Here is a 27,986-nt window from a genome sequence, read left to right on the forward strand (position 1 = left end):
GGCAGACATCTCAGCTTGGATGACGGTCCAGCATCTCAAGCTCAACCTCGAACAAGACGGAGCTGCTCTTCCTCCCAGGGAAGGCCTGCCCGCTCAAAGACCTCTCCATCACGGTAGACAACTCCATGGTGTCCCCCCTTCCAGAGCACAAAGAAGCTTAGCCTGAACAACACACTTTTGTTCTCTGACAACATCAAAGCAGTGAATCACTCCTGCAGGTTCATGCTCTACAACATCAGTAGAGGACGACCCTACCTCACACAGGAAGCGGTGCAGGTCCTAATCCAGGCATTTGTCATATCCCGTCTAGACTACGGCAACTCTCTGTTGGCTGGGGTCCCCGCTTGTCCACACCTGCAACTTATCCAGAACGCCACAGCTGCCTGGTGTTCAACCTTCCCAAGTTCTCCCATGTCACCCCGCTCCTCCACACACTCCACTGGCATCCAGTCGAAGCTTGCATCCGCTTCCAAGACCCTGGTGCTTGCCTACGAAGCAGCAAGGGGAACTGCCCCCCACTAAAGGCTATGCTCAAACCCTACACCAGCTCCCGCTCAGCTCAGTCAAAGCTATTCTCTGTCCTGGAACACCAAGGGCGAAACAAGCTTCCCTCTAACGTCAGGACAGCAGAGTCCCTGCCCATCTTCTGAAAACATCTGAAACCCTACCTCTTCAAGGAGTAAACCCCCCCCCCCAAAAACAAACAAATGCACTTGTCTTTTCCTACTGATTACTACTTTGCTGAGGGAAAATGTCTGCTAAATGTCTAAAATGTAAATAGTAGGCCCCAGGGCCACCTTTCAGAGCAGTTGTTGATACGTTAGGGGACAGATAGATTAGGTAGACTGTAGATCAGTGGCAGGGGTCAACATGATGGGTTAAACTTCCTCAGTTTGATCCAAACCAAACTCTTTTCTCCCTCTCTTTACAGCTCAACTTCAGCTCTGACTGTATCGACAGTATGCTACAGCAAGACAACCAATGGAATGAGGGTCTGTTTTGATGGGGCGCACAAGGGGTGTGTTACCTACCTCCATCTCTCCCGTGCCATGGGGGTCTCCCCGACTACTACTGGTACTGCAACTAGCATCCCGTACGCGGGGCGGTTTCCACGTGCGCTCGCCGCTGGCTCTGTTATAATAGAAGTGTCTGCCGGTGAGGTCCTTGTGGGTCTCCCAGTCCCCGAGGACATGCAGTGGAGAGCTTGAAGGAAGGGGGGGCAGGCTGGACTGGGAGATCTTCAGCTCCTGGAGGTTGGTGTAGACAGGGGACTCAGACCGGCCCTGCCCCGCCGGAGACATCGTCTGGAAAGGGGGAGAGATAGAGTTTTTCACAAGCAACTAACCTTTCCTCTCTAACAGAGTAGCATGGCCAGCACGCACTGACCGGAGAGGTTCCGTTAATGGAGGAATATGGAGGTGCATTACAGAGTGGAGAAGTAGGGGAGAAGGTCGTTTCAGACCACAGATACAGTGATATAATCTCCACGGCAAAATAGGTAGTAGAAAGAGGATGATTGGCAGCTTTGGCAAATCAGACACGTGATACGGATGGACGTTGCAACATACTCTAGCCATCTGTTCCTAGCACAGTGTCAAAACAATGCTGCATGGTATACAATACCTATTCTACATACTTCCAACTGTAGTCAAGCTATTCATTGTTAGGCCAGTCAAATGCCTTATTTTGATGCAAAATCCATACACAAACACCGCGCATAAATAAAAACTAGTGTGCATTACAACACAATTCAAGATTTAGCATTACTGGATATTGATTGGCCATAATTGGGTTAAATACAATGCCCACATTAGGAAATTGAGAGAATGATTTCGAGAAGAAAAAGCAGAGGGTCCTTACCCTTATGATGGAATTAAGGGGTGTTTGAAAGAGGAAGTGTAGGCAGATAGGAAACCCTCCTTCTAGTGCTGTGTGTCTCTCATCACTTAAATAGCGAAGCGTCTGCAGGGATATCAACCGTCAATCTCTAAACCAAAGTACCCACTGACAATGGAGAGGAGACGATAAACAAACCTCTCAGCCTGGAATTTAAACGGAATATTGCTCCGTTGAAACAATAGTTAAAAAGAGCGATATTCCATTTGGATTCCAGGCTACAAAAGCTCTAAAAACTACCTTCAGACTAAACATTGGACACACAAAAGAGGCTTTTGGCTGAGCTGTCGTTTATGATATTTTCAAGACAAGAAACAAAAGACGGCATGTTGCATAATAGTGGTGCCATAGTGCTGGCGTAGTGCTGTTGAACCGGTATTTTGAGGAAATGTGCAAAACGCTAGTATATTTAAGGTTAGGGGGAAACTGAAAGTTGGCTCCGTCAACAGTTTTACATGCCACTCAGTCTGGCCCATACAACAACACAGACAGGATTTCCATGACTACTGAGAATCAAATGTATTACTGCAGAATAATATTTTGGGTTCGGAATAAGATCGCGAGGTTGAGGTACAGTTGTGGTAGCCAGTCTGCCGTCTCTGGTGTGGGCCAAGGGTCAAACTAACATTGTGTAAAGTGGCCATAGTCATCGCGTAGATAGACCTCGATAGAAAAGCACCTGACTAGACCCCATGGGTCAAACATATACGTAAGTCAAATATTTGATTTTGTGTGTACTTTACAATGGAACCAATAGAATAGTGCCAAAAGTGCAGGTGAGGAATGCAAGAGGAAATGTGACAGAGATTAGGGAGGGAGGTAGTTTGAGTAAAAACACCGGACAGCACAGCCAGACAGACATTCCCTAGAATGGAAACAGATGGGGCTTCCTGCTGGGCCTGGAATAATAGGAATATAATCCAAAATAATTATTTAATATCCTGTCGAGCTGCGCTGGAACAGAGTGAAGTTTGCACCAGGAGAGGCCCCGTTGTTTGTCCATTCAGTGTTCTGATTGTGGAATTGGTAGAATACATCGGCAGCTGGGAGTAAAGACACAATGAAGAAGGCTCTTAACCTAAACGTCTGTGTGTGATTCTAGTGAAGTACAGTAAAAAAATATATATATTTGCTACATCTTTCGTGTGCGGACCTACTATATTTCCTGCAGCTGGGTGTCAGTCAAAGAGGCCCAAGCACAAATAATAGCAAGGCTAATTCTACACTGAAACTCAGCTGTCAAAGGCCAAACTCAGTAGGGGAACTGAGAATGAGAAATTAATGATAAGAGTCTATGGAAATCAACTGCCAAAAGTGATATGAAGTACACCAAGGAAAGGTTCGGGGGTCAAAATGCATCTTAGATAAACCCCATGGTGCCACACCGTTTACCGGTCTTTTCCTACTAGCACTGACTTTGCTGATAATGACTTTATTGAAGGAAATTGTACTTACTACGACTGAGATATGTGGTTGTCTCACCTAGCCATCTTAAGATCATTGCCCTAACTGTATGTCGCTCTGGATAACAGCGTCTCTGCTAAATGACAAATGTAAAATGATTGGCAATACAAACTGTAGTGTTTTCCTGAGAAAGAAGGTTATGGTGGGGGAAGGACGAGGCTTGAGCATGCAGACAGTGTTTTGTCCATGGAAGGAAGAAATCAATACCATTTTTGGAGAGTGCTCACCAGGCATACATGTACCACATTATTGTGATTTCTAAAAAGGAGTGTATTGCTCTCCTTGACATTTTGAGAGCTCATATTATTAGGTCCACGTCCACAGGGAAGGACTCCAGAAAGGTACTTAACACACAAACAAACACCCTTAAGAAGTTTTTTTTTGCATTCTAATGACCCTTCTCTCCCTGTTCTGTTGAGAAGGAAAATAAGAGGTCTCTCTATAGCAAGCAAACTCAGAAATAGACCGACTACTAGAGTGAAGGCCAAGAGAAACGAGGTGGCCTCATTTGCTAAATGGGATGGACTGGATGAAGTCAGAGTTAATTAAAGTTCAGTCAAGTTTTTAGCTCTTGGAAGGTTTGCCACATAGTGCTGAAATAAGCAATTTAAGGCAATTTAAGCCACATGAAAGAAGATACTTCATGAAGCAATAGACAATAGTCTATGTATTATATTTTTTTAGCGTGCAAACATTTTCATCTTACATGTTGAAGTAAAAGCTGACATATATCAAGTATGACCTACTAGATCACAACTACGACAAACTAAAAAGACCTTCGCAGATATATCTGATTCAGTCTGTCACCTTATATCCTGGGCTGCGGAGAAACACCTCGTCATCCTCCTCCTCTGTCCGGCTGTAGCCTTTAAATGTACTGAAAGGGACCATGGCTGACGGCTGCAACCCCCCCAAATACACTGACCCCCTTGGTTACCCCTCTCTTCCTGTCCCTCTCTGTCTATCAGTCTATCCCCGCTTGCTATCTCACTCGCTCGCTCTATCAGTCCAACCCGAAAGGTAGAGGGGTACTTGAGATACTGGCAGGGTCAGAAAGCCAGAGGAAATAGGATCTCTCCCTCTGCCAGACGGACACACATGATTGCTCGCGCACACACGACCACAAAAGGAAGTGGTGGTGAGAGTTCCCTTTCCTGACAGACAGCGTGTGTGTGTGGGCAGTTAAACTGGCTCTCTATGCCCTGACGTTGGGTCACAATGAGTCCAGAGAGGTCACAGTGTAGAGTGTTGGCAGATGAACTAGTTGTTCGGGAGGGACTATAGATACTATATTTATCCTGCTCTCTACATTCACAACAGGGTGAGAGAAACAACATGTGCAGAGGGGAGATAAAGACCCTGCTCACCATCCATTGAGCTGCTATTGCCCAGCCAGTCAGCAGGTCCCCCATAGCTCCTCTATGAATTGGGTCAGAGAGAGAGAGAGAGAGAGGTCAGATATTCACCTTTTCAGACAATTAGATAGATTGAGAGACTTGATGCGTCTGCAGAGTGCAGTCAGTTAACCTGAAGTAGCCTTACTGTTCCAGCCCTGGTGCATAGTAAGATTGTGGCCCCTAGTGGTAGGATCAAGGCAACTACAATCATTGATGAATACCGCTGCATATCATTTAGAATCTCTATCCTCTGTGAGGAAGACAATCCACTCATTTTCTTTTGAACCACATTGAAGGGAGTCAAATCAAATGATATTTGTCACAAGCGCCGAATTCAACATGTGTAGACCTTACCGTGAAATGTTTACTTACAAGCCCTTAACCAACAATGCAGCTCAAGAAATAGAGTTATGGAAATATTGACTAAATAAACTAAAGTAAAAAATAAAATAAAAAGTAACAATACATTTACATAACAAGGTTATATACAGGGGGTACCGGTACCGAGTCAATGTGCGGGGGTACAGGTTAGTCAATGTAATTTGTACATGTAAGTAGGGGTAAAGTGACTATGGGGGACTGCTTGCCATGCGGTAACAGAGAGAACAGTGTATGACTTGGGTGACTGGAGTCTAACAATTTTCTGGGCCTTCCTCTGACACAGCCTAGTATATGGGTCCTGGAAGGCAGGAAGCTTGGCCCCAGTGATGTATTGGGTCATACGCACTACACTCTGTAACCCAGGTCTCACTGTTCTGTCTGTACATATTCAGAGTTCACTTCTCTAACAGCTTGTCGCAGACTGGGAATCCTGCAAGCTAGATGAATACGAAATTAAAAGAGATGTGACAGACAGCATGAGTGGGTAATCTGTATAAGGGGTCCTTGGCTGCTAGAGGGACCGAGGGTGTGGACCTCTACAGGACCTCTAACTCTCATGACTACAGAGTGATCTTGGCTTGTCTCTCCGTCCGTCTGCCAACCAAGACCCTGATAAATGAGTTCTTCTCCACTCAGGGTGAGTAACAGTACTGGCCCAGCAAAGCAGATTAGAATGTATTATGCAGCCCAGTAACTGTAGCAGACATCAGTTATGTTCCAAATGGCACCCTATTCCCTTTATAGTGCACTACTTTTGACCAGGGCTCTGGTCAAAAGTAGTGCACTATGTAGGGAATAGGGTGCCCTTTTGAGATGCAAGCTGTAGCAAGGTGCACCTGGGAGGAGATATGGGATGATTAATTAATTCTGAGGTCGGAGGTTAATTGGGAATTTGGTAGAAGTTGAACAGAGACCATCCCTATGTTGCAATATGGCAGCCTATATGGAGATAGGGGCAATATCTGCCTAATAAAGACCACTGTGGTTTTCAATGAGGTACAGCATGATGTCAGTCTACATTTCCTTTCGCTCTTCCTCCCTCTCATCTCCATCCATTCCATTCTCATCTCCATTATAGTCATTTAGCAGTTCTTATCCAGAGGGACTTACAGTTAGGTGTCTCGCTCCATCTCTCTCCCCAACCTTTACAGCAGAAACACTGTACTATGTGCTGTTCCAATCACTTTGCATAGTAGTAGCCTATGTAATCTGTAAAATAAATGAAGTCATCAATCTCACTGACATGCCGTGCAGGTTAAAGTAAGGGCAGAGACCAGTGAGAGACCCCTCTTGCAGTTCTCCTCTGTGACCACTTGGTGTCTCCCTCAGGCTACAGAGGAGCCCAGGGTGGGTTATGGGGAGGGGGCTATCTGTCAATCAGAGCTAGGACCATGAGGAAGGCAGCTTGAGGGGAAGGGGGAGGGGTCTATCACTGGCAGGCTGAACACATGGCAACCCACTCCGGCACATTCTTTCCTCTCTGTTGCACATCATCCACCCACACCTCAACATAACACTCCTGTCACCCCCATGTATGTCACAGAGACAAACGTGGACTGGCCACACGAGGGAAGACACACACGCACAGATGAACAAGAAGTGAGTCCAATCCATTACCCAGACACTCTTTCTCAGGGATGGAGTGGATCATTTAATGTCACTGGTGCAAAATGGGGGTGTGGCGTCACTCATATTGGACATCAGTGTGTATTGTGGTCAGTCCCACAGGGACAGCTAATGTAAAACGGGGATAGATCAGCATGTTGCCGTACGTCTTTGTGACGCAAGTTACATCAGACACACTAGGTCATTCAATTAGAGTCAAGCAGGTTAAAGTCACTGAAGTGGAGGAGGCGACAGAGTGGGGAGAGAGGGGACTGAGGGGAGAGGGGGGACTGAGGGGAGAGGCGCGACAGAGTGGAGAGGTTGGGACTGAGGGGACTGAGGGGAGAGAGGCGACAGAGTGGAGAGGTTGGGACTGAGGGGACTGAGGGGAGAGAGGCGACAGAGTGGAGAGGTTGGGACTGAGGGGACTGAGTGGGGACAGAGGAGAGGGCTGCTGATTTGCTTCTTGCTCGGTGGCCATGACAATACAGACGCAAGCACACACACACACACACACACACACACACACACACACACACACACACACACACACACACACACACACACACACACACACACACACACACACACACACACACACACACACACACACACACATAGTATTAAACCACAAGCACGAGTAGAGTAGTAGTGATGGATGATGTTTCCCTCCACACCTCCTTTACATTAATCAAATCTTCTCTCTGCTGATTGCTCATCCATCCACTCCCTCTCTCCATATATTTTATACTCCTCTCCATCTCTCAGCTTGCTCATTCATCCTTCCTCCTCTCCATCATCTTTCCCCCCATTCATTTCCTCCTTCAAAACGCTCAGCCAACGCCCCTCTGTTCTGCCCCTTTTCTCATGCTACTGGACACACACGCAGGACTGTCCAGAGGTCTGGAGGGAGGTATGGTGCCATATGACCAGATTAACCTACATTTCCACCTCACTGGGTATCAATCAGACCACTTAACTCATTTCCCCCATCATCACATCTGTGACATTTCACACAACACCCCCACCCACCTCCTCTTTACCCCTCTCAATTGCTCGCTCTCTCCCTCGCTCTGAATCTCACACACACACACACACACACACACACACACACACACACACACACACACACCCCCCCAACCTCCCCTTTTTCCCATAGCGACAGCTTAAGCTCACGACTCCCTCCCCCTCATCTCTGTATGTACTTCAGTCATCTCACCTATAGGAGGTGTGAGATAGAGAACTGACTACAGTATATAATACACCATGGATCATCAACAAGACACACAGCAATGGTTAGGAGGCCAGATCATAATTACAAATCAATTGGAAACTGCAAACTGACCGCAAGAAGTCCAAACAGATTTAATATTGGACTAAAACATAATCAATTCAAACCTTGATTACATTTGTCTGGATTCACATATATCTCTATTATGTGTGGGAATACTTGGGAACAGATTTCAAACCAAAGCAAAATCCTCAAAAAACTGTGGGGGGGCCAAATAAAATGTAATGTGGGCCGCCAGTCAGTTGGGGAACCCTGTAATAAACCATGCAACTTGCCCAGCTTGGGAAGTATAAAACATGGAAAGTATTTTAAAAAAAGGTCACCATGTTAAATGGTATTAATTAATCAGTGACACAGAGAGACAGCGGGCTAGAGAGAGCGAGCGTGAGTGTGAGAGAGCGCAAGAGAGAGAGCGCAAGAGTGATAGATATAGCGGGCTAGAGCGAGAAAGCGAGAGGGAGAGAGAGAGAAAACATTTGACCTAATGTAACAAGGTTGGTGGGATTTTAAAAGGGAAAGTTCTGAGGAACCCATCTGAGGATGAAAGCGAGTCTGTGTTTTTCCATGTTGGGACATTCATTTCTTTCCATTTCACAGATCATGGAGTCTAACTAGTCTCACGTCCTGACAGAGAAGCAGCCAATTAACCTTTCAAACCTGAGCTGATAGTGATTACATTTCCTGTGAGGACTGTCTGTCTGCAGAAATACTACTACACAAACGTCTCCCCCAACCCCTCTCATAACTGCTGCTAGTAGAGAACAAGGTTCCGTCCCAAATGGTTCCATACTCCCTGTATACCCAGAGCCTTGTCAAAAGTAGTGTACTATATAGGGAACAGAGTGCTACATACAATGCATCTGTACACAATGTCTGTCGGCAAGAGACTAGTTTTAGAGAGACTGAAGCCAAGAAAACCATACTAACCTGTCTGGCACACAACCAGAGAATGTGGCACAGACAATTCATTTCAGCCTTGGCTGTTTGAGGTTTGAAATGAAAGCATGTAAGCATTGGCTGTCTGAACTGGACAACGTAATGGTATTTCCCATAATAATTCCAACAACTGAATTCAACGAGCTATCGTTAAAAAGAGCAGCGCTCTCTCATCACACTAATCACATCCCAAATGGCACCCTGTACCCTACATAGTGAATATACCTATGGGCCCAGGTCTGATGTAGTGCACTACATAGGGAATAGGGTGCTATTTGTCGTTGTGTTGCTTTAAAGAGACCCCGAGTAATGCTTTCTCAACGCGACATGAGGAACAATGATCCATTTAACCATTGGATCAAACCCCACTCTGTCTCATTATTGGACTTTTCACTTCACTTCTCAAAAGCCATGAAGTGAAACATTAATGAAGGATGGTTTGAGGGATGGAGAGAACCAACGTCTGGTGTGGAAGGGGGAGAAGACGAGGGAGGTTTGGAGGAACGCCTGGAGCGAAATTCCCCCATTCTGTCCAGGCTCATATGTGCTTGTGTGCATTGGGAACAGTGGTGCCTTCCAAAAACCAAACCAGTCCCTGTTACTAGGCTGCTAACGAGAGCCTGGTGGTGTGTGTGTGTGTGTGTGTGTGTGTGTGTGTGTGTGTGTGTGTGTGTGTGTGTGTGTGTGTGTGTGTGTGTGTGTGTGTGTGCCAGTAGTGCACAGGCTTAACTAGAAAGAAGATCAGACTGCATTGCATTCATATCTGGGACAACACATCCATGCTACTTTATACACAGAAATAGCTCACTAAATGGATCAGTTAATATTTGGTTTGAATTTTAGAATCGGAGTGTGAACTGTGAAAGCAAACACTGGATGGATGAGCAGAGAGAAACATTTAAATCTCTTTCTCTCAAAATGACAAAACAAAAAAGAGAGGCACGTTTGGAATCTAGAGGAATGTGTGTGTTTTTTTGGTTCTACTATACCTGTGAGGATCTGAAGTCGTCACAAGAATAGTAAACCAAGGAGAATTTGGACAAGTGAGGACATTTGGACAGTCCTAATAAGGAAAAAGGCTATTTTAGGCGTAGAACACAATTATGTTTAGGTAAAATAGTATTTTGCATGAGAATTAATTGTTGGTCCCCAAAATGTCCTCGCGTATTGTGTGTTGTATGGTACCCAACTCGCTGCAAGCCAGAGAGTCTGCCTTCCAGACAGATGCCGCCTGGGTCCTTCAGCGATGGCACCCTATTCCCTATATAGTGCACTAGTGTTGCCCGGTATACCGGTACCACGGTAATATCACGGTGCCAGAACGTCATGAAATGTATTACACCAACATTTTAGAACAAGTAGTACCCTTTGATATGATACTACCGACTTTACATGCCCTACCGATCTAAAGAAACTGCTGGCGCCTGTTAAAATATGTTTATAAAGTCCGTTTTGCTTTATAAATTCAGTTGAATTTAACAGCCACTAGTCTCTTGTATGCGCAGGTCCCAATAATATCCACTTCACTTTCATGCGCATATCAAGTGTGGCAGCTGTAATCAGGCAGAGGCATCCCATACAACCCCTTCCCCTGCTTCTCTCCGTCTATTCCTCCGTCATTTAAAATATATATATAATTTAGCCGTGGTGGCGAGCGGGGATGCAGCCCCAGACCCTGATGAGACTTCTGTTAGATTTGTACATTTGTTACATTGGAGCAGCGCACAAAACAAGCAATGTTAATACATTGCATCATTTCATCGTCTGTTATAACCAAGAGTACAGACCAGTCTGAGTAGACTTTGCAAGTTCACTGTAATGCAGCCTCTGAGTGTCAGAGAGGGAAAATGGAGCATCGCTTGGTGACAGGCATGCTTGCAGATTTACAGCAAAGAAAAATGGCTTGTCTCGAGCCTAAAAGTATGACCCATATTACCAGAAATGCCTTATTTTCTTTCTATTGGGATTTGCACGCATTTGATATAAATTGTACAAACCATGTCGCGGGCCGTTTGAAACTGATCCCAGTAGCTAATTATTGGTTTGATAACAAACAACGTTGTTCAGTCATGTTACCTAGCTAGCTAACAACCTGGTAACTTGACAGTAGGTTTAAGCTAATTTGATTGGCACAAGAAGAAAGGAAAATGGTCTGTTACTCATGAGATGTGCTTTCAGGCCTAATGTAAAAAAAAACTCCTTAAATACTGTTTGGTGCCTAACGTTTTTAAAAATTGGGAGCAGTGTGTGTGTATGTGTGTTTGTGGTAGAGAGAGTTGTGTGTGTGTGAGGGGAATATGAGTTTGGGGAACAGAGAGAGTGTGTGAGGAAGGGAGAGTGTGAGTCTCAGTGTTAACTGAAGAGTAAAGAAGGTTTCATGCAGTGTTTTCCCCTCACTGACACAATGACATGCAGATCATTAGGCATCTATATCACAGGAGGTTGGTGGCACCTTCATTTGGGAGGACGGGCTCGTGGTAATGGCTGCTGCGGAATGCGTAGAATGGTATCAAACAAAAGTTTTTTTTATGTGTTCGATGCCGTTCCATTTGCGCCGTTCTTGACATTATTATGAGCAGTCCTCCCTTCAGCAGCCTCCTCTGATGTATATTTCTCCAGCCAAATCACAGGTAGGCCTTTGCAAATATGAGCAAATCAACCATTCTATGCTGTACTATATTAAACACAGTGTGAAGTTGAATTCAATGTGTTGTATTGAGTAGAAGTGTGAATTCCAGTGACAGGTTTTTGGAGAATGTTTAGAAAATGTCAACAAGCATCAGGGGGACGGGGTGAACAGGATCCTCGGCCACTGATTATTTCCCCACCGCGGTATCGCGATACAACGCGGTATTGTGATACTTGGCCGGGTAACATATCGTTTGTCAAATGTTGGTATCGTGACAAGCCTATAGTGCTTGTCACGATGCCAGGACCCATAGGTCCCATCCATCCACTGCACTTTGAACCGTGGTTGTATTTGGGCACAACGTAGCAAAACTAAAATGAGAATTTCTTAAAAATGGACAAGTTCCTGTTCTTTTATTTTGTTTGGTGTCTACTGAACATGACCAGGCACCAGCCTCAGTGATCTACCCTGCATCTTCTGACCATAACTCATAATGCCCATCGGACAGACGGACAGGTACAGAGAGTACAGAGATACACATGCCAGTATCAGTTACTCACACACGCACTGAACTATCAGGAATATGTGACGGATTAATGTTGAATTCCTTAAAAAAGGGACAGAAAGGACAGGGGATAATAAATGGCTACTGGCTCAAGGAGTCAGATGACCTGCCAAAACCATGACAAGATCAATTACTTTTGCTTTTGCAATTCCAGCTCAGTGATGGTACAGGGACAAATAATCAAATTTCTTTAATGGATTTAGCATATAGCCAAAGCTCTCTCTCTCTCCCCACCTCAAGTTCCCATGTAGAAAGTGCAGACCATTAAACCACACAACCGTCAGGCCTAGGTCTGCGGTTCAGTCTGCACACCACACACAGAACCAGATTGGAGAAGCTAACACTGAGGAATTTACATCTATAGGCCACACAACACATGGACACATTCAGAACAGAGATCTGGATGGCTCATGATAGCCTTTATTAAGTCTACGTCCTGAATGGCACCCTATTCCCTATATAGTGCACTACGTTTGACCAGGGCCCAAGTAAACAGTAGTGCACTATCTGGTAAAAGGCAGTGCACTATGTAGGGAATAAGGTACCATTTGGGATGCCGCCTATATGTGCCAACAGAGCACAGTAATCGTATCCACCCAGTCCGGATATAGCTAGTGCCACTAAATTCTTTAAGCCTGGATATGTCTCCCGGTCACGCATATTTTTTCTCTAACAACATGAGGAGGAAAGCCTTCGGCTGGAATTACCAGCATTCCTCCCAGTCAGGGCAGGCCAACAGCTGACAGCTAAGCTGCTAGCTAATGGGTAATCTGCTCTTAATGCCCTTGCTGTGATTGGTTCAGGCTAATTACACTGTTTCAGCCAGGCCAATCTGGGGCTTCCGTCGAGGGGCGTGGCGGTTATTTGGTGACATGGCGGATCAGGTTTAAGTAAAGATATCAGGGCCTGTATTCACAAAGGGTCTCAGAGTAGGAATGCTGATCTAGCATCAGTTTTGCCTTTTAGATCATTATGAATAAGATTATATGAACAGGAAGGATCTGGTCACAGATCATCACTCCTACTCTCAGACATGATTACCGGCCCAGGTCCCCCAATGATCAACCAGGGGTCAGCATGGTGACCAACAGTCCCACTACATGTAGTTTAATTAGTAACTTTTTGCGACATTTTGCATTAAAATCGGTAGATGAACTCAATTCAAATCTTTGTAGGTTGAGGTTATACAATACATATACACTACCGTTCAAAAGTTTGGGGTCACTTAGAAATGTCCTTGTTTTTGAAAGAAAAGCACTTTTTTTGTCCATTAAAATAACATAAAATTGATCAGAAATACAGTGTAGACATTGTAAATGTTGTAAATGTCTATTGCAGTTGGAAACAGAATTTGAATGGAATATCTACACAAGTGTACAGAGGCCCATTATCAGCAAACATCACTCCTGTATTCCAACGACACGTTGTGTTAGTTAATCCAAGTTTATCATTTGAAATGGCTAATTGAGCATTAGAAAACCCTTTTTCAATTATGTTAGCACAGCAGACACTAACGTACTTGTCCTCTTGCTCAGTTGTGCACCTGGGCCTCCCACTCCTCTTTCTATTCTGGTTAGAGACAGTTTGCGCTGTTCTGTGAAGGGAGTAGTACATAGCGTTGTACGAGAGCTTCAGTTTCTTGGCAATTTCTCGCATGGAATAGTCTTCATTTCTCAGAACAAGAATAGACTGACAAGTTTCAGAAGAAAGGTCTTTGTTTCTGGCCATTTTGAGCCTGTAATCGAACCCACAAATGCTGATGCTCCAGATACTCAACTAGTCTAAAGAAGGCCAGTTTTATTGCTTCTTTAAATCAGGACAAGAGTTTTCAGCTGTGCTAACATACTCGCAAAAGGGTTTTGTAATGATCAATTAGCCTTTTAAATTATAAACTTGAATTAGCTAACACAACGTGTCGTTGGAACACAGAAATGATGGTTGCTGATAATGGGCCTCTGTACGCCTACGTAGATATTCCATTAAAAATCAGCCATTTCCAGCTACAATAGTAATTTACAACATTAACAATGTCTACACTGTATTTCAAAAACAAGGACCTTTTTTAAGTGACCCCAAACTTCTGAATGGTAGTGTACATACAGTACACACCTGCAGTGCAGACCACAGAACACATGGAAAACACATGCACAGCTACTAGGGCTGTGCCCCAAATGGCACCCTATTTCCTATAGTGCATTACTTTTGACCCGAGCCATATAGACCTTGTCAAAAGTAGTGCATTATATAGGACATTTTCTGACATTTGGGACCTAGCCTAAATGAAGGCACAGTTCCAGCCTGCCTGTATAATATTATTATTAGAGATATCTGCTGCTGGCATCTGGCCCTGGTTTAACTCTGTTATGAACATCCTCACTGATCTTCTGATCTAGCCTGTTTATGGACAGACACAGCACACGCGCACATGCACACAGTCTTCTATGGTAATCTAGCAAGTGTATGAAGACCCACAGAGAGTAACAACACTCCGAAGGGGTTTGAGAGAGAAGAGTGAGGCAGAGCCCCAACTTCCAACGCTTCTCCGAGAGCACACCACCAAAGCCCCTTTAATGTCTGACAATATTTCTCTCTCAGTGGTAATAATGGAACATCCCACTGGGCACACACTGGTTGAATCAATGTGGTTTCCACGTCATTTCAACGATGAATTGCCGCCTGTGCCCAGCGGGATAGAACATTGTGATGTACTCTAGAAAAACACTTCCCATCTTTGAAGTTAGCTTAAAGGCCCAGTGCAGTAAAAATGTGGTTTTCCTTCATATTGTACAACAGCTGATGAAAAGTGTGAACATTTTTGATCAGTGTTAGTTCCTGATACAATTTACACACAATCTTCTCATCAGCAGGTTTGCATGGGCGGGAGTTTCGCAGCCAGTAAATTGATTAATAGACCAATAACAAAAGCGAGTTCCAAACTGTCAATAACAGTTAGCTGCACCCCCCCCTAAAAAAATAACAGACAGAGACAATGAAAACATTGTTCTGATTCAATAGTATTTATCAAATATCCGAATGTGATACAACGTGATTCAGGGCATTTCCATGTAAAAGGACAAATGACCACCGACATGTGAAGTTCATAAGAATATACCAAATTGGGTGTAAAATGAAAGCTAAGAGGCTAGGTGAAGTGAATGTCTGTGCCTCGCATACTCCCTTAAAAGACTTTTGTTTGAAAAACAAGAAAAAGGCAGCAATAGTACTGTTTGTTGCTCTTGAGATGCTGTAGCCGGTATACACTTCCTCATAATTGTCTGAATTAATTTAAGATAACTCTTAAATAGATGTTTTTGCAGAGGTGGTCTTTGTGCAATTTTACTTCTAACTAAAGATGTTTGGTGCAGTATGTCACAACTGTAAAAGTTCACATGAAGATGAGTCGTCTCTCGTTGAATGAAAACAAAAACGCAATTGACGAATCCCTACTGTTGACAAATCACTGTTTCAAAGCTGTCATCAAGGCAAAGGGTGGCTTCTTTGAAGAATCTCAAATATAAAATATATTTGGATTTGTTTAACACTTTTTTTGGTTACTACATGATTCCATATGTGTTATTTCATAGTTTTGATGCCTTCACTATTATTCTATAATGTAGAAAATAGTAAAAAAATTGAAAAACCCTGTGTGCGCAAACTTTTGACTGGTACTGTAAATACCATGGCTTTCAGCCAAATCAGCATTCACAGTTCGAACCACCCAGTTTATAATAGCCTATAGAATATAATGAAATATAAAATACAAATAATATTTTTCCACGGCAACGTGTGAAAATCTGTCATATAAAATGTTTGATATTTTTTAACAGCCCTAGACAAACCCCTGCTTTTTTGATCCATATTTAAACTCTTCCCTACCCTCACGCCGCTTTGTTAGGGAGCAGGCCTAGGATCTTACATTGAGAGCATCTTCATCATGACACCGACAGAAAATAATAGCAATCTATAGTTTCAAAAGCATGCGAGTCTTGTGTTCATATTTCCCAACCTCCGTTGCCTTTTAAGGTTGCCTTTACGCGGTCAAGCAAAATAATTGGACTACACTGGATCTAGACTGTATTGCATGCTTAATATTTTAAACGCAACATGTAAAGTATTGGTCCCATGTTCCACGAGCTGAAATAAAATATTCCAGAAATGTTCCATATGCACAAAAAGCTAACCCTTTGTTCACAAATTTGTTTCTATCCCTGTTAGTGAGCATTTCTTCTTTTCCAAGATAATCCATCCACCTCACAGGTGTGGCATGTCAAGAAGCTGATTAAAAGCATGATCATTACACAGGTGCACCTTGTGCTGGGGGAAATAAAAGGCCACTCTAAAATGTGCAGTTTTGACACACAACACAATTCCACAGATGTCTCAAGTTGAGTGAGCATGTAATTGGAATGCTCACTGCACGAATGTCCACCAGAGCTGTTGCCAGATCATTTAATGTTAATTTCACTACCATAAGCCAATGTCATTTTAGAGAATTTGGCAGTACGTCCAAATGGTCTCACAACCGCAGATCACGTGTAACCACGCCAGCCCAGGACCTCCACATCCAGCTTCTTCACCTGTGGGATCATCAGACCAGCCACCCGGACAGCTGATGAAACTGTGGATTTGCACAACCGAAGACGTTCTGCACAAACTGTCAGAAACGATCTCAGGGAAGCTCATCTGCGTGCTTGTCGTCCTCACCAGGGTCTTGACCTGACTGCAGTGGGAAAATGCTCACCTTCGATAGCCACTGGCACGTTGGAGAAGTGTACTCTTCAAGGATGAATTCTGGTTTCAACTGTACCGGGCAGAGTGGGCGAGCGGTTTGCTGATGTCAATGTTGTGAACAGAGTGCCCCATGGTGATTGTGGGGTTATGGTATGGGCAGGCATAAACTACTGACAATGAACACAATGGATTTTATCGATGGCAATTTGAATGCACAGAGATACTGTGACGAGATCCTGAGGCCCATTGTCGTGCCATTCATCTGCGCCATAACCTCATGTTTCAGCATGATAATGCACGGCCCCGTGTCGCAAGAGATGTACACAATTCCTGGAAGCTGAAAATGTCCCAGTTCTTCCATAGCCTGCATAGTCACCAGATAATCACCCATTGAACATGTTTGGGATGCTCTGGATCAACCTGTACGACAGTGTGTTTCAGTTCCCGCTAATACCCATCAGCTTCGCACAGCCATTGAAAAGGAGTGGGACAACATTATTGCATGTTGCATTTATATTTTAGTTCAGTGTAGTTGACCACACACTTATAGGCTATTGCTTCAAATGTATTATAACAATTGGATGACTTGGGAGTTTCAGTAAGCAACAATTTGATGCCTTCAATTGTGTCCTACTTTATTCCAATATTTTCATAATTCTGTGATATTTGTTCCCACTGTAATTCTTTATGGATCCATCCAGTTGTGGTTTAGAAAACAGTGCATGTGGTGGGCTACGCGAAGAGATGGGTGAAGTGACATTCCTTGCAAAGTGTAGAACTGCCAGGATGATAGTAGTAATGGGCGCTGCCTAGCAACCATCAAGAGCTGAAGAGCGTAGTGCGTGCCAATGCATTACGGCTACATTTCATACTAAGCTGTAGGCAGAATTTTGACGCAATCATGTCTCGGTTGGCGGAAATAAAAAGTAGAGGCTTTGTCACCAGCAATACCTTTCATATATAAAGATGGCAAAAAGTTGGAGGGATGCGGAAGTTGGCAGAAATCCTCTTGGCTTGAAAGGTGTATATCATAAACCTGTTTTACAAGTTTGGATAGCACAGTACTGTACAATACAGTACAATATAGTACAGTGAGTAGAGCACAGTAAGTACAGTCCAATACAATACAGTAGTGCAGTACAATACAGTATAGTTAAGAAAAGAAAAGTAGAGTATATTGTACTGTACTACTATTGTACTACACAACTTTACTGTACTGAACTATATCCTACTCTGCTCTGCTGTATTGTACTGCACTCTACTGTGCTTTGCTGGGCTGCGATGTGATGTCCAAACAGATCAGGGACCCATGATGTAATTCCATTACTGGGTGTAAATCCACTTCACTTACTTTTTTTCCAAACTCAAGGTGTCATGTCAAAGCTGACACTTCATTCTTTCTGCAGACATCTTTGAATCTTAATTCAGAGCAGATATTTAACAGAGTTTTTGGAAAACATGGACACATAAAAACCTGAGGGAGATTTGACCATCGTTGCCAACGTTTGCATCTGCACAGTTCTTCCACTAAACTCGTTTTTGTTAACTATTCAGTGGAAATTGGTAAAAGTAGTCCTTGTGCTCGAGTTGTATGGTTTGTTAAACTTGTAAATTTTTAAGTGAAATAACTGAGTCAAAGCATAATTCTGTTACCGTGGAATTGCCCTTCTGAATATCCCATAACCATAGCCTAATCTAGAAGCTTACCACAGCCCCCTAACACACAAGCGATCCTTTCCATTTTCTAGCACAGATAGAAAAGTATTTATTGTAACAATGTGCTACCGATCTGTTTTATCCTAAAATCGGTCCTGTGACCTCAGTCTGCTCTGTACATGCATCAAAAGGATTTCTCAGAACCCCTTTGGCTCAGAACGGATGGAAGAACCCAGGCATGTCCGCACATCATCCAAACACACACACACACACACACACACACACACACACACACACACACACACACACACACACACACACACACACACACACACACACACCCCTCTATTTATTTGTGTCTACTTGTGAAGGTGTCCATATACCTCCTTGTCCATACATTTTTACACTTGTGATTTAGCAGACACTCTTATCCAGAGCGACTTACAGTTAGTGCATTCATCTTATGGTCATTCAGATATTTGACTACAGTTAACAGTGTGATGATTCCCTTTGCGGAAACTCTTAGCTCCTATAATCCATCAGTGTTAAAGGGATACTTTGGGATTTTGGCAATGAGGCCCTTTATCTACTTCCCCAGAGTCAGATGAACTAGTGAATACAATTTTTGTCCAGTATTCAGGATGTTTTTCGAGCCACTGCTAACTAGCGTTAGCTCAACGACTGGAAGTCGATGGGTATCTACTAGCATGCCATACACTTCCATTCAATGCACTAACGCTAGTTAGCATTGGCTTGCGAAACTACCTCTAACTTCCTTCATACTGGACACAGAGACATGAAATGGTATCCACAAGTTCATTCGACTCTGGGAAAGTAGATAAAAGTACTAACGTATCCCTTCAATACCAAGAATGAGTGTGGTAGACTCAGATGGGAACTGATGCCTCATCTTCTCTGTTTGGATGTTCAAACCTCTGGTTGAAGCCTTATCAAATATGAAACCAACACAAGCACATGACATGCTACAACAGAATAGCTGGCATCGACCCGAGCCAAACAGCGATCTAAGAGCTTAAAAGTAAACATGCACTGATATCATGACTTCCTTTACATTGTACTGAGATGAAACTAACAGACAATCATAATATTAGTCAAAAATATAAAATTCTCAGTTTATGCTACAAAACCAACTTTATGTTGGATGTCATTGGATGAATGGGTGACTGACTGACATTTCACCCCATATTGTTTTTCGGTGGCTACAGCTAGAGATGCAGGTGTCATTTGGTTAGCTGGCAAAAAAATGTCAATCAGTTTGCTACTATAGCTAGCTATGCTGAACTTGAATGACATATCTCTTAGTTGTCAATCAAATGTATATGGCATCGATCAAATGGGCAGGCAAGTTCCCATTTAGTTGTCAAAACGTGGGTTGGGAAAAGCATGCATTGGTAGGCAAGCTGCAGAAGGGCGAGCAGGCTACTATTCCTCCATCGTTTATCAGTGCGATTTTTACCAGCACAACTACAAGCTCAAAAAGTTTGCGAGTTTTATCTACTGTTGCCTCGTTAGATTTGAGCTAATCTTGCTCTGGCTAACATTAGTTGTTGATCTTGTTGATGTGCATGGGCAACTGAGTCTACCTGCTCATGGTTGTTTGATCAGGTTATTTACAGAAATCCATTCAGGTGTATTTTGTGGCTTTTGGCAAATTCTTTCTAATTATCTAAAGTCGCGCTGTTGCAACTGTTTGTAAACCAATGTCCAGTTCAAAGTGAATGATGGCAGGCCCTTGTGGCAAATGGCTTATTTGCATATAGGTCTATTGTAGCTCTGATTGGCTATGGCGCACCGGTGTGTGTAGTCGGGGCCTGGACAAGACTGACAAGTTTTTTATTAGGTTTTATTTACTGCAGTGTCTATTACTTGTCCAAATGCACGGCCGCTTTCCCCACTCTATATTGCTATAGAATTTTCACAAATGCCTTTATCTACGTCATCCCCAAACACTCAATGAAAATATGAAAACGTGAACATATCTATGTGCTCGCTTGTCAGAAAATGTAAAACAAAGGCATCATATTCTTCCTGGGGGTGTATATGAACAGATTTTAATACGATTTCATGTCGCTAAAATGCTGTCAGTTCCACTTTAAACATCAAACAAGTCTGCACAAAATGGCAGGAATGTGGTTGTGCCTGTGTCTTGTTCTATGTATACACTGAACTCTCTGCACAAGGAGATTTGCGTCTGTAGCACAATATTGAGGCTTGGCAATACTCCCCTCCATGACTCTGGCTGTTTATAGTTGTTGGGTTGGTTGAGGCAGTAGCCCAACTGGTACCCTGAGGGTGTGTAGCCTGACATTGACGCCTAACTGAATGACTCTCCCTACATCAGTGTCAGATGTGGCTTCACCACAAACAGAGGTCAGAGGTCAGGGTAGTTATACAGCTTCCACCAGCAGTGTGGTCAATCACCAGACCAGGGTTGTGGCATCTGCTAACCTAACCTCCACACGTTATTACAGGTCTACATCCTGCCACATTTCGTACCATGGAAACAAACTAACTCAAATCAACAGCCGTCTGAAAGTGCCACTGAAAGTGGCAAAATGGTAAATGCAGAGTAAAATGACGATTTTCTAACAGACTCTGGTGTGCCTACTAGTTGCTGCTAAATCATTTATATATCTTTATTGAGCTTGTCGGAGACGGCTGTTGATTTGAGTTACAGTTCCTAAGAGTATTATTCACAAAATGCTGGGCGTTTTGATAGATCCAAAAGCGGACTGTGGAGCTGGGTGGCAGGGGACCAGGGGTGCAGTCCGAGTAGACACTCGGGGAGTGATGAGGGAATGGTGGCATTATGGCAATAGGGCAGAGGTCTATTGATTGTATGGCACATCAACTACGTTCCCGGAGAACAAGGGCTCTTGGTACAGAGGAAACAACGGCCATTCAGCCCTGACCGCCTAGAGGAACAGCTGCCCATGACAGAGGAGAGGGAGAAAGAGAAAGCGTGACAATGACAAGGGAGAAAAGAGAGATGGAGGGAGGAGAGGGGTCAGGAGAAAGTGTCACGCATTCATTCAGTCACTTTGTTCCTAATTGGAGAGAATAGAGGAGTGTGTTGTGGGGGGGTATTATCAAGCCTCAGTGGGTACACTGCTAGTTTTCATTGACAGCTGCTAGGACCAGGGGACATTATACTATGTAGATACATCTATAGACATCTATGGTCACACACATTTATAGGCTGTCTCCTCCAACCATATTCACATGGCAGGTGTGTCAGTGTGGAGGAAAGGAAATGAAGAAAGGGAATACATACTTATTCAAGACAAGAGTCTTCTGAATAAACACACACACACACACACACATATTCACCACCTTGAGGAACAGTCAAGTCACACAGCAACTCTGCCCACTGACAAAACCTATAGATGTCAGTGAGCTACTGGAGGTTGAAATGCATTGTTCCCCCAGGTAAAGTGAAGGTCATTCTTCTCTCCCACTCTCTTTGTATCATACAAGGATTCCTTTGGAAGTGGAGAAGGGGTCTGACAATAAAGTAACACCTCAGATAGCCCTGGTCTGGTGAAATAACACAGCCACGGCATGACTTATTCATCATGAGCATACCAGAACAAGAGCTATCATATCCTCAGAAAAGGATTCAAAAAGTTTCCAAATATCATTGGAAAGATCCTATACCTTTCACTGTCAACACACAAAATAGCCCTATAGGCTTGTCATTCACTCTCGTTCCCCTCCACCAACTAAGCCTCAACAGACTGTACATTGCCTACAGAGGTACAGCTGAAAGCATATAGTATGTACTCACTATGTAGTGTGGAGTCCTAAGGTAGGAGAACATGGTTTCGAACATAGAAACAGACTTATTTGGATCCAAGGCAGCAGCTCTTTTTCGCACAGTCCAATAACAGTACTCCAGTCCCGGTCGGTCCTGCATGAGACCAGCGTGTCGTACTGTTTCAGAGACTGAAGGGGCCTCTGTCGGCCACTGATTAAAGGATCTTAAGATTTCTATTTACAGCCACTGTGTTCTCCTTAAATAGGAGTTCTCATTAGCAAAATTACCTCAGTCACCACAGGGGTTTGTTTAAGAAACAGAGGGGGGGTGAGAGCAAGAGAGAGAGGGGGGGTGAGAGGGGGGTTGAGAGAGACGGGGGGTGAGAGCGAGAGAGAGACGGGGGTGAGAGCGAGAGAGAGACGGGGGTGAGAGGGGGGTTGAGAGAGACGGGGGGTGAGAGCGAGAGAGAGACGGGGGTGAGAGCGAGAGAGAGACGGGGGTGAGAGCGAGAGAGACGGGGGGTGAGAGCGAGAGAGACGGGGGGTGAGAGCGAGAGAGACGGGGGTGAGAGCGAGAGAGACGGGGGTGAGAGCGAGAGAGACGGGGGTGAGAGCGAGAGAGACGGGGGTGAGAGCGAGAGAGACGGGGGGTGAGAGCAAGAGAGACGGGGGTGAGAGGGGGGTTGAGAGAGACGGGGGGTGAGAGCGAGAGAGAGACGGGGGTGAGAGCGAGAGAGAGACGGGGGTGAGACCGAGAGAGACGGGGGGTGAGAGCAAGAGAGACGGGGGGTGAGAGCAAGAGAGACGGGGGTGAGAGCGAGAGAGACGGGGGTGAGAGCAAGAGAGACGGGGGTGAGAGCGAGAGAGACGGGGGTGAGAGCGAGAGAGACGGGGGTGAGAGCGAGAGAGACGGGGGTGAGAGCGAGAGAGACGGGGGTGAGAGCGAGAGAGACGGGGGTGAGAGCGAGAGAGACGGGGGTGAGAGCGAGAGAGACGGGGGGTGAGAAAGAGAAAGAGGGGGTGTGAGAGAGAGAAAGAGGGGGTGAGAGAGAGGGGGTGAGAGAGAGAGGGGGTGAGAGAGAGAGGGAGAGAGAGAAAGGGGGAGAGAGAGAGAGAAAGAGAAGGGCTGAGAGAGGGAGAAAGGTGGAGAGCGAGAGAGAGAGAGAGAGAGAGAGGGCACTAGAACAGTCTGCAGCACCCGGCCTCACCCTACTAGAATCTGAAGTCAAATGTCTACTGTTGACTTTTTCTTATCTATATTTTGATTTGGTGCTTCTGTCCCCAACCAAGGAGGGCCTACAGAAGCACCTAGATCTTCTGCACAGATTCTGTCAGATCTGGGCTCTGACAGTCAATCTCAGTAAGACAAAAATAATGGTGTTCAAAAAAAGTTCCAGTTGTCAGGACCACAAACACAAATTCCATCTTGACACCGTTGCCCTAGAACACACAAAAAAACGATACATACCTCGGGCTAAACGTCAGCGCCACAGGTAACTTCCACAAAGCTGTGAATGATCTGAGAGACAAGGCAAGAAGGGCCTTATATGCCATTAAAAGCAACATAAAATTCGACATACCAATTAGGATCTGGCTAAAAATACTTGAATCAGTTATAGAACCCATTGCCCTTTATGGTTTTGTCAGAGGAAGGCCCTAAAAATTGTCAAAGACTCCAGCCACCCTAGTCATAGACTGTTCCCTCTGCTACTGCACAGCAAGCGGTACCAGAGCACCAAGTCTAGGTCCAAGAGGCTTCTAAACAGCTTCTACCCCCAAGCCATAAGACTTCTGAACAGCTAATCAAATGGTTACCCAAACTATTTGCATTGCCCCCCCCCCCTTCTACGCTGCTGCTACTCTGTTATTATCTATGCATAGTCATTTTAACAACTCTACCTACATGTACATATTACCTCGACACTGGTGCCCCCGCACATTGACTCTGTACCGGTACACCCTGTAGATAGCCCGACTATTGTTATTTACTGCTGCTCTTTAATTATTTGTTATTCTTAGCTATTTTCTTAAAACTGCACTGTTGGTTAAGGGCTTGTAAGTAAGCATTTCACTGTATTCGGCGCATGTGACAAATACAATTTTATTTGATTTGTGAGGTCTGAGGTCCGCTCACCAACCAAGAATTCACAAGAAAATGGGACAAACACCAAATTGAGACTGCATGCAGAATTCCGAATACCTGACCACTGTGACTGACCCAAACTTATGGAAAGTAGAGGTCGGCCGATTAATCGACATGGCCGATTAATTAGGGCCGATTTCAAGTCTTCATAACAATCGGTAATCGGCATTTTTGGACACCGATTATGGCCGATTACATTGCACTCCATGAGGAGACTGCGTGGCAGGCTGACCACCTGTTACGCGAGTGCAGCAAGGAGAAAAGGTAAGTTACTATCTAGCATTAAAATTATCTTATAAAAAAAACAATCAATCTTAACATAATCACTAGTTAACTACACATGGTTGATGATATTACTAGGTTAACTAGCTTGTCCTGCGTTGCATATAATCAATGCAGTGCCTGTTAATTTATCATCGAATCACAGCCTACTTCGCTAAACTGGTAATGATTTAACAAGTGCATTTGTGAAAAAAGCACATTCGTTGCACCAATGAACCAAACCATAAACATCAATGCCTTTCTTAAAAATCAATACACAAGTTTAAAAAAAATTAAACATGCATATTTAGTTAAAAGAAATTCATGTTAGCAGGCAATATTAACTAGGGAAATTGTGTCACTTCTCTTGCGTTCTGTGCAAGCAGAGTCGGGGTATATGCAGCAGTTTGGGCCGCCTGGCTCGTTGCTTACTGTGTGAAGACCATTACTTGAAGTCTTGGAAATCGGCCCTAATTAAATCGGCCATGCCGATTAATCGGTCGACCTCTACTTTCCATAAGTTTGAGTCAGTCACAGTGGTCAGGTATTTGGAATTCTGCATGCAGTCTCAATTTGGTGTTTGTCCCATTTTGTGAATTCTTGGTTCCGTATTTTACTGAAAGAATAAACATTTTGTTTTCTAAATAATAGTTTCTGGATTTGACCATATTAATGACCTGAGGCTTGTATTTCTGTGTGTTTATAATATTATAATTAAGTCTATGATTTGATAGAGCAGTCTGACTGAGAAGTGGTAGGCAGCAGCAGGCTCGTAAGCATTCATTCAAACAGCACTTTCCTGCATATGCCAGCAGCTCTTCGCAATGCTTGAAGCACAGCGCTGTTTATGACTGCAAGCCTATCAACTCCCGAGATTAGGCTGGCAATACTAAAGTGCCTATAGGCACATCCAATAGTCAAACGTACATGAAATACAAATGGTATAGAGAGAAATAGTCCTATAATAACTACAACCTAAAAAGGTCTTAACTGGGAATATTGAAGACTCGTTAAAAGAAACAACCAGCTTTCATATGTTCTCATGTTCTGAGCAAGGAACTTAAACATTTGCTTTTTTTACATGGCACATATTGCACTTTTACTTTCTTCTCCAACACTGTGTAATTGCATTAGTTAAACCAAATTGAAAATGTTTCAATATTTATTTGGAGACTAAATACATTTTTATTTATGGATTATACGAAGTTAAAATAAAAGTGTTCATTCAGTATTGTTGTAATTGTCATTATTACACACACACACACACACACACACACACACACACACACACACACACACACACACACACACTTGAAGTCTGAAGTTTACCAACACCTTAGCCAAATACATTTAAACTCAGTTTTTCACAATTCCTGACATTTAATCCTAGTAAAAAAATTCCCTGTCTTAGATCAGTAAGGATCACCACTTTATTTTAAGAATGTGTAATGTCAGAATAATTTTAGAGATAATGATTTATTTCAGCTTTTATTTCTTTCATCACATTCCCAGTGGATCAGAAGTTTACATACACTCAATTAGTATTTGGTAGCATTGCCTTTAAATTGTTGAACTTGGGTCAAACGTTTCAGGTAGCCTTCCACAAGCTTCTCACAATAAGTTGGGTGAATTTTGACCCATTCCTCCCGAGTCAGGTTTGTAGGCCTCCTTTCTCGCACACGCTTTTTCAGTTCTGCCCACAAATGTTCTATAGGATTGAGGTCAGGGCTTTGTGATGGCCACTCCAATACCTTGACTTTGTTGTCCTTAAGCCATTTTTGCCACAACTTTGGAAGTATGCTTTTGGAAGACTCATTTGCAACCAAGCTTTAACTTACTGACTGACGTCTTGAGACGTTGCTTCAATATATCCACATAATTTTCCATCTATTTTGAGACGTTTTGAGACATTGCCTCATTATATCCACATAATTTTCCATCTATTTTGTGAAGTGCACCAGTCCCTCCTGCAGTAAAGCACCCCCACAACATGATGCTGCCACCCCCGTGCTTCACGGTTGGAATGGTGTTCTTCGGCTTGCAAGCATCCCCATTTTCCAAGCTGTTTAAAAGGCACAGTCAACTTAATGTATGTAAACTTCTGACCCACTGGAATTGTGATACAGTGAATTATAAGTGAAATAATCTGTCTGTAAACAATTGTTGGAAAAATTACTTGTGTCATGCACAAAGTAGATGTCCTAACTGACTTGCCAAAACTATAGTTTGTTAACAAGAAATGTGTGAAGTTGTTAAAAAACGAGTTTTAATGACTCCAACCTAAGTGTATGTAAACTTTCGACTTAAAACAAACCATCCGATTAATCAGTACCGGCTTTTTTTGATCCTCCAATAATCGGTATCGGCGTTGAAAAATCATAAGTCGGTCGACCTCTAATGGAAAGCTTTGACAATGTACAGACTCAGTGAGCATAGCCTTGCTTTTGAGAAAGCCTGTCTTCTCTTGAGAGCCAGGTCTGCCTACGGCGGCCTATGTGCACACTGCCCACAAAATGAAGTGGAAACTGAGCTGCACTTCTTAACCTCCTGCCAAATGTATGACCATATTAGAGACACATATTTCCCTCAGATAACACAGACCCAACAAGGAATACAAAAAACAAACCCAATTATGATAAACTCCCAAATCTTTGGTATTAGTATTTTATTAGCATCCCCCCAAGAACAGAACTACATTAAAAAAATGTAAGACACACGTAGCCTACATATCAATGCATACACAGAAACTATCTCGGTCAAATCGGGGAGAGGTGTTGTGCCGTGAAGTGTTGCTTTATCTGTTTTTTGAAACCAGATTTGCTGTTTATTTGAGCAATATGAGATGCCATCACTTTAACTATTTTCACACCGTTTCAACACTGTATATAGACATAATGACAGTTTTGGAACTTTTGTCAGTGTAATGTTTACTGTTAATTGTTTATTTCACTTGCTTTGGCAATGTAAACATATGTTTCCCATGCCAATAAAGCCCCTTGAAAAGAGACACAGAGAGAGAGAGAGAGAGAGCGACAGAGAGAGAGAGCGACAGAGAGACAGAGCAACAGAGAGAGAGAGCGACAGAGAGAGAGAGAGCGACAGAGAGAGAGAGCAACAGAGAGAGAGAGCGACAGAGAGACAGAGCGACAGAGACAGAGCAACAGAGAGAGAGAGCGACAGAGAGAGAGAGCGACAGAGAGAGAGAGCGACAGAGAGAGAGAGCGACAGAGAGAGAGAGCGACAGAGAGAGAGGC

General features: G+C 43.7%; 1 protein-coding gene across 4 annotated transcripts in view; it reads right to left on the reverse strand.

Moving 5' to 3' along the window:
* The window catches only part of LOC115153957 (rho GTPase-activating protein 12), a 99,946-nt gene that overhangs the window by 24,959 nt on the left and 47,001 nt on the right, over window positions 1-27,986 (reverse strand). For all 4 annotated transcript variants that reach the window (XM_029699682.1, XM_029699698.1, XM_029699706.1 and 1 more), the window contains exon 3: window positions 1,032-1,304. In XM_029699682.1, coding sequence (XP_029555542.1) covers window positions 1,032-1,304 — 273 coding nt within the window. The remainder of the gene's footprint in view (window positions 1-1,031; window positions 1,305-27,986) is intronic.

Source organism: Salmo trutta, chromosome 2, assembly GCF_901001165.1.
Source record: "Salmo trutta chromosome 2, fSalTru1.1, whole genome shotgun sequence".
In the NCBI taxonomy this organism is placed as follows: Eukaryota; Metazoa; Chordata; class Actinopteri; order Salmoniformes; family Salmonidae; genus Salmo; species Salmo trutta.